General features: G+C 29.8%; 1 protein-coding gene across 4 annotated transcripts in view; it reads right to left on the reverse strand.

Moving 5' to 3' along the window:
* Positions 1 to 12,179, reverse strand: part of LOC126903887 (uncharacterized) — an 86,306-nt gene that overhangs the window by 18,173 nt on the left and 55,954 nt on the right. For all 4 annotated transcript variants that reach the window (XM_050682438.1, XM_050682437.1, XM_050682439.1 and 1 more), the window contains exon 3: positions 9,929 to 10,086. In XM_050682438.1, the coding sequence (XP_050538395.1) occupies positions 9,929 to 10,086 (158 nt within the window). The remainder of the gene's footprint in view (positions 1 to 9,928; positions 10,087 to 12,179) is intronic.

Raw genomic sequence — 12,179 nt, forward strand, 5'->3', positions numbered from 1 at the left:
CGTATATAATATCTTGTACCTTCTTATTATGTCCAGTGAATTGTATCTGGTACAAGTTTAAGAGGTCACTGTTAATTTGATAGCGCGCTGCCTTAGGATTATATAAGCCCTCAGTATTCGATAACGGAAGATAACATTTAAATAGAAACTTGTTAATATAATTTTATACTTGATCTGTTGCGGAAGAAATGAGTTGTGGACAGGGTTAAGTAAACGAAATGTAAATATCAATAGTGTTTGGACAAAAGTTTCAGTTACATCTCGAGGCGTTAGTATACTCTACATTTTCTGTTTTAAGAACTATACTTGTTGACCGTCATCGTTACAATAACAAATGAAATGGCTTGCAGCGGGCAATAAAGCAATAACAAAATAAATAGGCTGTGTTACCGCATTGCTAACAGTATAGGTCATATATTGGTTTTGGTAGCTAATGAACGAAACGGGTGGAAATAAATAAAAAGGGCAGTAGGCCAAACTAAACGCTGAACTTTGTTACTTATGCTATTCATTATGCACACATGCACAAACGTGGGAATAATGAATTTCGATGTTGCTTTTTGAATAGATTTATTGTATAATAGGACAAGTACTATAGGTGCAAATAATTGTAAATAGTAATTTGCGAACTAATAGTGGTTCAAAGTTATTACATCCTTTATGCAGTATAGACGATGGGGCAACGAGCAATTCGGTAGCGACGTTCTATTTATGTTTCTGTTATTGTCATATTGTATAACATATCAAAATTACTGCCGTAAACAACTGTGCAACGTTCTAATAAGCTGTCACAGTATATATGGAGAACCGTCACGATTACTATTTTTATTACAATTAAGCAATTATAATAAACACCCGTATTTGCTAAGTCACGTGTCCGTCTTTCTCAGCAAAACCGAACCGTGCCTTACTAGGTGCATTGTTGATTAATTAAAACTTTTCGAGTAGTTGAGGATTTACAGTGTAATCGGTTTTACAGCCCATTAGACATTAATCAAAAATCAAATTGCAATTTCGTACCGTGCACCCAACCATGCGGTTGTATGGTGTTTTTTTAATATTTTGTTGATTAAAAACGGAGAACCAATATTATTTTTCATTTAAATTTCATTCGTCGATAGTCAGAGTGAAAGCAAAATAATTATCAATCGAAATATGTTCGCTACCGATTTCGTTTTTTACCCAATTATAAAACTCAATCAAACACTATTGTTCGATGGTCATTAGTAATGACTCACTAGATCAATGTACATGCGGTATAACTGGGGTTTTCAATAAAATTATAAATGTATTAACGTCATGTTAATACACTGTTGCTGACAGTTTTGGTGCGCAATATAATTAGTTGTTGATTTAATTGTCTTTAAAGTTAGGTTAATAATTTTTAGACGTAAAAGTATTTGCGGTAGCTTTCGATAACTATCTCAAGTTTGAGGCTTTTAATTACACGTTAGAACTAGTGAAATTTTTTAAATATTTAGTCATTTGCACAAAAAAACGGTGCTATTAACGAAGATGTGAGGCAGACAAATAAATATGAATAGATCAAATGGAAAGAAGCGTCTGGTGTTTTCTGTNGAAGATGTGAGGCAGACAAATAAATATGAATAGATCAAATGGAAAGAAGCGTCTGGTGTTTTCTGTGATAAGAGAATCTTAATGAGATGCTAAAAGATAAATTCTATAAGACCAACTATGTTGTATGTATCAGAGTGTTGGATGTTTGGCAAAGAGTAGAGCAGAGAATAAGTGTAGCAGATATGGTAATACATTAATGGATGAGTGGAGTGATGAGAGAAAATAAAATATGTAAGAATGAATATATAAGAGGGAGCATAAATATTGCGTCGATCATCAATGAGATAATAGATAGTTTGGTCAAATTATGAGAAGAGAGAAATCGGAGGCTACAAGAACTACTATGTAAATGAGCGATGAAGGAAAAAGACGAAGACCGAAAAAAAGTTGGTTTGATATGTTTGAGGGCGAATTAGAACTGTTGGTGTGTGTATTGACGATGTGGAAGATCGTGTCAAGTGGAGGTTGAGGATACGGATAGCCGATTTCGAGTAGTTGAGATAAAGGCGGGGGAAATGTAATGGAAATGTTGGAACCAGCGAAAATTTTGACGTTTTCGGCCGAATTATTTGTTTTTCTTCGGCCAACTGCTGAAATGGAATAGACTAGACTAGGTAATATTAAGCCGTGAAAAACACGCCATAGTGATCTAGTTTTGACCGCGACACACAGTAAATAAGTATACGTGTAAGTCATGAGACACGACTAGGGCAAGAGTTAACGAAAAGTAATTATCCCGATTGTTATGTCATTTATTGTTACTGTAATTATACGTGACAAATACAAGTATCCATACAAACATATTCTAAAGCAGACCACTAAACGCGTGTTTTGGTATTTACTTTCAAATAACACTTTATTGCATTGCTTGTGCGAGTCTAAATCATTATCCTTGCATTATATAAAAATAGTTTATAGTTTTTAAATTACTCTGTTTTCACTATTAGTGCAAACAACTTTAGGTGCTTTTATTACTAGCCAACCGCCTACCAATTACAAATAGGTAACCTATGTTTTTGTAGGCTGTACTGAAAGTTGTCTTACAGTCAGACAAGCGCCAGAGTTTTGACACAACGTTTATTTTTTCAATTAAAAACCTATCCGCCTTTTAATATCTTAAAGATTTCACGCCCACTAATGGTGACTAGGCGTAATGTGATTATTATAATTATTATTTTCGTTGTATCATTTACAATTTACTGCTGTGGCGTCGAGTGGAATGGACTCGCCGTTGTATACATATTATTAAACCAAACACACGCGACTAATCGCTAAATAAATAACTATTAGACAAATTACACACGGTCATTTATTTTATCACTTATATGCACAGCGCGAGGCACATCAGCAGATGATTTATGGTCGTTAAAACGGATACCATAGATAAATGAAAAGCAGCCGGTATTTTACGGCTTACTGTTTAAGAGAGCTGTTATTGATCCATGACAATCGTAAAGACTATTAGGACTTGTGAAATAAATCTTTCGAGAAGAAAAACGATCGATTTATCGCCCACACCAGTGACGCAACCGCAGCACGTACCATAACAGTAAAAAATTTAAATCGCAAATATTTCACAAGTAATGACTATTGTGGGTGACATGTCCGGTAAACCACTTGAACCGATTACAAATATTCCAAAGAGATTCAGGCCATACATAAATAAAACAGCACATTAATAACAATTCAAATATTTTTTGTATCACATTTTTTATTTTTCAAAGGCTAACTCATTTAACAGACTAACTCTACTTATAAATTAAATGTTATCGTAGCGTAAAGATGTTCCAAATATATGTAATATAATTGAAGTAACATTTTCTTAGCATGGATTTATAAATCGAATAATTTAATCATGATGTTTTTTTTCATTAGCTTTTATTATGAAAATATTATAGCTCGACAAATCATGATGTTACCGAAGCAAAAAAAGAGGAAATTATTCAATTTTGGTTCCAAAAAAAAATGTGGAATTTAATTTCAAATAAATTTTTTTTAATTATATGACCAAACATAACGTGAAAGTGTTTTTTAAACAAGATTTATATGTTTCAAACATAAGCGGTTACGAAAGTATTAATTTAGGTTTATTATTCATATTTTATAATGATTTTCTTAATGAATTTTTATATTATTTAAAATCCACGGTAAAGTTTTGAATATTTTAACTTTTACTAACACGATAGAAAGTAAAAATTCAATTTATTATTTTATAATAATAAATTACTAATTTATATGAATTAATATAATTATAAATTTATTGCAACTTTTTTCTACAAACAAACTATTTAAAACTATCTAATGAACCGACGAACTCTTTTGATTATTAAGAACAAAAAATATAGAAAACACACTAAATATATATTATTAAGGACGAAATTGATTTTTAATTTACTGCAAATATTATATTAATACCAGTTAAAGATGAATTGCATGTTTTATTACTTTACTTTAGAAATACTTGTCCTATTCAATATAATTATGTTAACACGACACCAACAAATAATATTTGTTTGTTCTATTATAGCGATGTTCTTTTTAAAATAAGTATTTTAATTTATTCATCCGAAGATATGAATTTTATATTATATCGAAAAATTGTTTCAATACTGCCTTGCATAATATTTGCTGAAGGGTATATTTCGTGCAATGTTGTTTCTGAAATTATTATAGTTTGGACGTAGAACTTCCTTATATGTTACATGACGTATTCTTTTATTAAAGTAACGTAAGTTGGCAAAAAATCATTTCAAAATCACCAACAAAATTTTATCTTATCTCAAATTACGATACAATTTAATACCGCCCATTCGAACATATCCTTCGGGTACATTCTGACCTCTGGTGCATTTTATACAATTATTTAGATGATTATAATTAATGATGACACTGATTTTTCAGTCACTACACAAATTCTTAGTTATCTAAAACTTTAATAAATTAAACGTCTCACGTTTATATTACATTAATTGAATAAATTCAATCAGAAGAATAATCGTAATAATAATAGTCAGCGTAACACAGTCAAGCAAGATGGAATTTGTAGTATAATAAATGAGATAAGTAGTATGGATGTGTAAATATTTAATATTATGCGTAATTGAATTCAATACAATATACCATTCAAGAATCGGCTACAGGTGGGTTTTTTTTTTATTTGCCAAGAAATGTATCATGCACTTGGACTTATTCGCCGTTTGGCTTCAATTGTTAAATAATTCAAAAATTAAAATAATACATAATATTATGACGGAAAAGGAAAACTTCGGCATGACTATACGTGGCATAGATAATATATTATTGTGTGTGTAATAATAATATATTGTTATTTAACTTGCTAATCTATTTTGTGAATCTTCTAAGAGCGACTGAGCCGCACAGTCATGCCGATCAACGTGGACATCATGCCGTTTTCGAGTTCAGCTTCATCGCAGTCGTGCAAAATATCACACACTAGCCATCATCCGCGACACTATGTCGCCATCGGACCGGCCTGACCGGATTGTCATTTATACGCGTTAACACATAAACACGAGTGAATCGGTGTTTTTTATTTTCTCAGTACGATAATATTGTATATTTGTACGAGTATACTAATACATCATTATTAATTTGTTTTACTGACAGGGAGGAATCAATAAAATTAAATTACTTAATTCACTATTTTTTATGAATGAAACTGATTGATTCAAAAGTTAAAGACTACAAATATTTAAGGATTTCGCTATATAAAATTAAACATTTTAATAACAATATTATAAAAATATTTTGTTGAATAGTATCTAAAAAATTATAATATACATGATTTATTTTTCAAGATTTATAATTAATGTTCTGACAAAATTGTAAACTTCGGTTTATATTAGATAAGATAGGACTATACATAATAAAATTTATGCATGTGCAATGAATGGAAAACAATTTATTTTCTTAATTTTTTGAGACTTTAATAACGTACTATCAAATAAAAATCCGAAGTAATTTTTTCAATAGTTTTTCTCGATGGATATTTAATATATTCGTTATACGATTTCTAAAGATTAAAACAACTTAAAATATGTTAATATCTGTTAATTAATTTCAGTGATCTAAGTTCCATAAAAGAAACTGAAGATTTGAAACTTGTTTTCATTATATTACTATTAGTATTACCGGAGAAACAATTTACGAAGAAATTAAAGTATAAATTACAATGTTACATTTGAATTCGATTTAATGTACTAAGCATTCGAGTGATAGAAAGCTAGAATGTTATTTTTATCATCACAGTGAAATAATGAGTATAGATGTACTTAATTTTCACTCATCAGTAACTTCACTGTCGATTTTCGTTTTTGCAAACCACGTAAAAATAATTTCATAAAACTCAAAGTGTTAATGCTCTACTTGTTGGCATTATTAAATTCATTTTAAATGTACACTAACAAGAGGTAATTGATATTTATTATAATGTTTCTACAATAAATTCTATGAATATGAATATCTATCAATATGTGCTACAACCATTGATTTCCATCATATTACTTTGTTATATAAAAACATTATACAAATATTGCATAGTTTGTTCTCGACCAAACCCGTTTACCCTTAATATTTGATCAACAACACGGTATAAAAAAAAATTAATTTGAGATTTAAATTTGTGTAGGAAGTAGTTTCAAGTACCAATATAACAATATATTTAAACACGCTTACAACGACTGAATATTATATTTATAAAATAAAATGAAAATCTATGGTGAATAACATACATAGCCTAAGGTCTTAATATATACGATATGCGTGGATTTTATCTATCTATAAAATGATTAAGCGGTATCTGACAAAGAATGATGTTTAATCAAAAAGTGTGTTATAGATTAAACCAGTTGTTGCATTCATTATTGCAAAACTGCATTTAACAACGATCGAAACAAAAGTTTAATCTGAATTTAAGTGCCAAGTTACATAACATTCTTATTGATTGAGAACAATGACGTGAGGACTTTGTATTCTACACCCTAGCTACAAAAGAGTAAATCTTATTTTCATCCTAGTTTAAAAGTATTTATTTATTAGTCAATTTAAAAGTAGGATTGAAAGTATAATGGTCAAGTCATCGTACTGTTAAACAATATATTTGCGGTACTATAGTTTTAATTAGCAATGAAGAGTTTTTTAAACATAAATTATGAAGTGGAAAGAAGCGTCTGGCATCTTATGCGATAAAAGAATTCCAATGAGGCTGAAAGATAAATTCTACAAGACTGTAATAAGGCCAGCTAGGATGTATGGTTGGGCGGTTGATAAGAAAGTAAAAAGAGAATGAGTATAGCAAAGATGAGAATGCTTAGATGGATGCGTGGAGTGACTAGAAAAGATAGAATAAGGAACGAGAATATAAGAAGGAGTATAGGTGTAGCGTCAATCGTGGATAAGATGAGACAAAATAGACTTAGATGGTTTGGTCATGTTATGAGAAGAGAAGAATCGGAAGTTGTAAGAACAGTTATAGAAATTAATGTTGAAGGAAGAAGAGGTAGAGGAAGACCAAAAAAGAGATGGAGGGATGCTATTGAATGCGATATGAGGACAGCTGATGTGTACGTAGATAATGTGGGAGATCGTGTCAAGTGGAAGTTTAGGATGGCCGACCCCAAGTAGTTGGGATTAAGGCGAGGAAGAAGAAGAAATTATGAATGAAAAACTAGTAAATAGAGATTTAATGAACTTTTCAAGTTAGTTCTTTTTATTTTAAAAATCGTATTTCAACAGTTCTAAATTAAGACGAAAACGAAGAATAAATATATCCAAGCAAAAATAGTTTAAATGAATAATTTTATATATATATATATATGTTAAAAATGTCAAGTTTTTTCAGCTACCTGGTAAATTTTGAAAAATGGAATTTTCTTGTTTTTGTATATTATAGCCAATAAATTTTGACCCAAAGGTGGAATCACATGTTACAGCTAAAACGAAGATATATTTTTACTACGTGGAGGTCGAGGTAATAATTTGCGGGTACATGCATTAACGTAGGTGTTTCAAATGTTGTTTTTAACCCACGATGTATAAATAAACTCGATAATAGAATTTTGCTCAAATCGGGAAATCAATGTCGTGTAAAAATTATTGGCTTGAGTACTTATTGAGAGTTTAAAATTTTTTAATTTACCATATAGAAATATGACAGAGTCATTATAAATATTTTTAAACTAGAAATTAAAATAATAGTTTCATAACTTCAAAAACAAATTAAGTGTAATATCAATTAGCGTACATTACCCTGAATAACTTGACGTCTACGGTTAGCCCGTGGAATGAAAAGTCCTTGTCATTTTACAGACAAAATATTTTCATACTATAATATGTTTTTAAAAAGTCTTTAAAGATTNGTATAAATAAACTCGATAATAGAATTTTGCTCAAATCGGGAAATCATTGTCATGTAAAAATTATTGGCTTGAGTACTTATTGAGAGTTTAAAATTTTTTAATTTACCACATAGAAATATGACAGAGTCATTATAAATATTTTTAAACTAGAAATTAAAATAATAGTTTCACAACTTCAAAAACAAATTAAGTGTAATATCAATTAGCGTACATTACCCTGAATAACTTGACGTCTATGGTTAGCCCGTGGAATGAAAAGTCCTTGGCATTTTACAGACAAAATATTTTCATACTATAATATGTTTTTAAAAAGTTTTTAAAGATTTTTGCCTAAAGCTGCTGGAAAACCAACAAAGAATTTAGATAATGAAAGTAGTTGAAAAAATGACTCAGTGCTATCAATTAGAGTATCACATTAAAGTTGGAGCGCGAATTGGTTCACTATTAAAATGTAATAAAGTTACAAGATAATAGCGAACACAATTTTGAACAATAATATTGCGTCATGCATTGGAATCTATAGCTAAAACTCTGTTAATTTCGATGTGTTTAGTATATCTTGGTCAAGACTGGTTTCAAACTCAACTTGTATTATCTAAGCTCTCATAGACAAACGGGTCGCAATAAATTCAACTTGGTCGCAATTCTATTGTGAACTTATAGATTAGGTATTAAGAGATTTATGAGATCACGTGAGCATTGGGTTCTCGCCATATACACCATATAAAGCTACAAGTATACTTGTGAACATGACACATACGTTTACATGTACACAGTTGTGTACAAGAGTAAACGGTATATATATATTGTCGCGATTCAACAAACACAAACGTACGTACAGACAGTTTCGCGTTATCGTTCGCTGGTAATAATTGAGTTGAATTGGAAAGTATAGGAAAAAAGTGAGAAAAACCCGAAGAAAATATAAATATTGTGCACATGCATATATCATGAGAGTTCACTGACTTTGTAAAGAGCATCATTCCAGAACCAGATCTATTTTTTATTTTACAATACATTAAATATTATAATATGCAAATATATACAATAATATGCTATCAACATTGGTAAACGATAATGAAGTTCTTATGTAGTAAATAAGTTGTTGATTCCATTCGATAGATTTTATTGTATATTAGTCGGTTAAAAGAAAAACAGGCTCCTTTAAAAGTGATAAATCCGATATTAGGTATTTATTTTCTACCTGACTATAAGCTATTATATAGTTGCTTTTGATAAATAAATCAATTAACACTGTGTACACACACATTGCGTATAAGTTCCTACAATTAAATTTTAATCGTGATCTAAGATTAAAAGATCATTTGATGAAAAAATCTCGAGGGCTTAATATGTCTTTAGAAATATGCTAATAAGTATAACTATAATCTAATACCATTTTTATAATATCATAACAACAGTATTATATCAGTCTTGGATTTATCATATAAAATATATGTTAATATTTTGTTGGTGTTTTAAAAACATTAAAGAAAATCATAACTGTACCATAGAAGCTATTTTTCTGAGTTCAAGAAGTACACGTCAAATGATACATTTTATATTTATTGTTTGAAAAAATGTATTAAATGAAATTAAAAGAAATGTAACCTCTGAATGATAAAATATATTGTCAGATAACGTCATATTACATCAAATAAACACTGGTTTGAATCTTAAGTAACCATCAAAGTCAAATATCAAAATTAAAATACTAATGGAATAGATTTCTTTTATTCATTAGTAAAAAAAGTGATCATTCATTTACCTGTATCCGTCGAATCCTTCATCTGAGCCATTTACGGTAAGTATGGGAGCTCGGGCGTAAGCTTTGGCCACCCNTATAACGTCATATTACATCAAATAAACACTGGTTTGAATCTTAAGTAATCATCAAAGTCAAATATCAAAATTAAAATACTAATGGAATAGATTTCTTTTATTCATTAGTAAAAAAGTGATTATTCATTTACCTGTATCCGTCGAATCCTTCATCTGAGCCATTTACGGTAAGTATGGGAGCTCGGGCGTAAGCTTTGGCCACCCGACGATTCCTTTCCAATACAATAACTTTGGCCCATATCTCATCGTCGATTTGAGTCCATTTATCTAAAACTTCTTGGATGTGATCCTAAAAATAGAAAATAAAAATAAAACTATTTAGTTCCTCTTATTGTTCCACAAAAGTCGTGCATCCACGGATGCACTCCACATTACATTTTTAATGCTTGAGCAATCTTTTAATTATTATATATGAGTACTTAGGTGAAGATCGGTAAAAAACACTGAAAGAATTTCAGTCATTGTTACACCTGAGATCGCTTTAAAAGATCACCGAGCGTCAATTATCCACTTATTAACACGGTCCTTCGTCACGTCAAATTCTTCCGATTAAAAATTAGATTCTTTTTTTTAATTCGGAACGATACTTTAAACAATGCCGGTAGTTTTTTTAACCATACGGTTATTTTTAATGTATGATCCGATCATACAGACTACCTAAAGATCGGTCAGGCATACTAGTACAACGAACTCAATAAAATAATGAAGTTCAACTATAATATCATAGACTTAAAACTTAGTTTGTTGTTTAATTTTATTAGAAGTATACTAGCAAACGTGCGAAAAATTATCGGCTTTTACATATCAATACAATATAGTACCATAGAACATTTATTATTCTTTGATTGATGCCTCGTTTATTACAACTAAATGTGTATGAGAAGAAAGATTGTGAAATCTAATGCTAAACATTAGTCATGTATCTATTTTCTATACTACTAATAATAGAAAATGTTTAAAGTTTTACACGTATATAGTATAGATTATATTTAAAATATAATCTATACAAAATTTGTACAATTATAAAAAGAGACTTTAATATTATTATTAATGAGATAATGTATTATGTTGTTAAGACTATATTAANGCCTCGTTTATTACAACTAAATTTGTATGAGAAGAAAGATTGTGAAATCTAATGCTAAACATTAGTCATGTATCTATTTTCTATACTACTAATAATAGAAAATGTTTAAAGTTTTACACGTATATAGTATAGATTATATTTAAAATATAATCTATACAAAATTTGTACAATTATAAAAAGAGACTTTAATATTATTATTAATGAGATAATGTATTATGTTGTTAAGACTATATTAACATTGGAATTATTATTTATACAAAACAGTTTGTGTACAAAATGACCTCGTAAAAAAATAAACGATTGAGACAAATATAGCAAAATTAATTCACACGTTTTATTATTCAACCCTATAGTTGCTCCTAATTGCACCGATTTATTTTCTTTCTCTTTTAGGGCGTGGTGGTAGACGGCCTTGTACATGTATTCAGATTTCCTCTAGTAAAACAAAATTTAAATATAGATAATTTGCGGGTTCGTCAACTTATTTTTTCTCTTCGATCGATTCATTAAATTTAATTTACATTTTTAAGCAAGGGCAGAACGCCCGGCCGTGAATGGTAATTTTGTGTTCATGGTTCATTTAGGCGACAACAGCGGTTATTGCTTATAATCGACGACGGATAAGGCCCCAGGAATGTTTAGTGGTATCTTCAACTAGTCCTAAAATAACACCGTGTGCTACCTTATAATCGTATTAAAGCACATATAATAATAATACATGCACCGTGCAAAAAGGATTCATGAAAAAACACATGCGGTGTAGGAATGCCCTTTAGCTACAATGCTGTTTTTGTGAGGTATTAAAATACACATTATATTGAAGACTACTTGTACTTCAGCATAAACTATCAACCAAAGCAAACTTGTCCATTCAATATTAATTTAACAGTTAGGTAAACTATAAATTAATTTATATTATTCTCAATATACTCCATAAAATACAAGATTTAAAATTTCCATGGACTATTCTTCCATGACGTTAAATGCGAACAAATATCAATCTTTGCGAGTAAAAAATCTGTGAACACGAGTATTATACCACAAATAACAGAATAAAATATGGGAAACAATAAATGTGCAGTGGTAATAAAATTATAATGATTTCTAACGGTAAAAATTTACGTTATTTCTCAACGCCTCTGCGTCGACCAGACTATTTTGATTTTATATAATAGATTGTGGTTTTTTGATAAAAATAAAAAATAATCAAGCACACTGTGAATATAATGTGTGAGGATAACACTGCTACGGCGTGGGCACACACGTCTGGTGTTACACCGATACCACCGCTTCGT

The sequence above is a fragment of the Daktulosphaira vitifoliae genome, unplaced genomic scaffold, assembly GCF_025091365.1.
Source record: "Daktulosphaira vitifoliae isolate Bord-2020 unplaced genomic scaffold, ASM2509136v1 Scaffold_4, whole genome shotgun sequence".
NCBI classification, from domain to species: Eukaryota; Metazoa; Arthropoda; class Insecta; order Hemiptera; family Phylloxeridae; genus Daktulosphaira; species Daktulosphaira vitifoliae.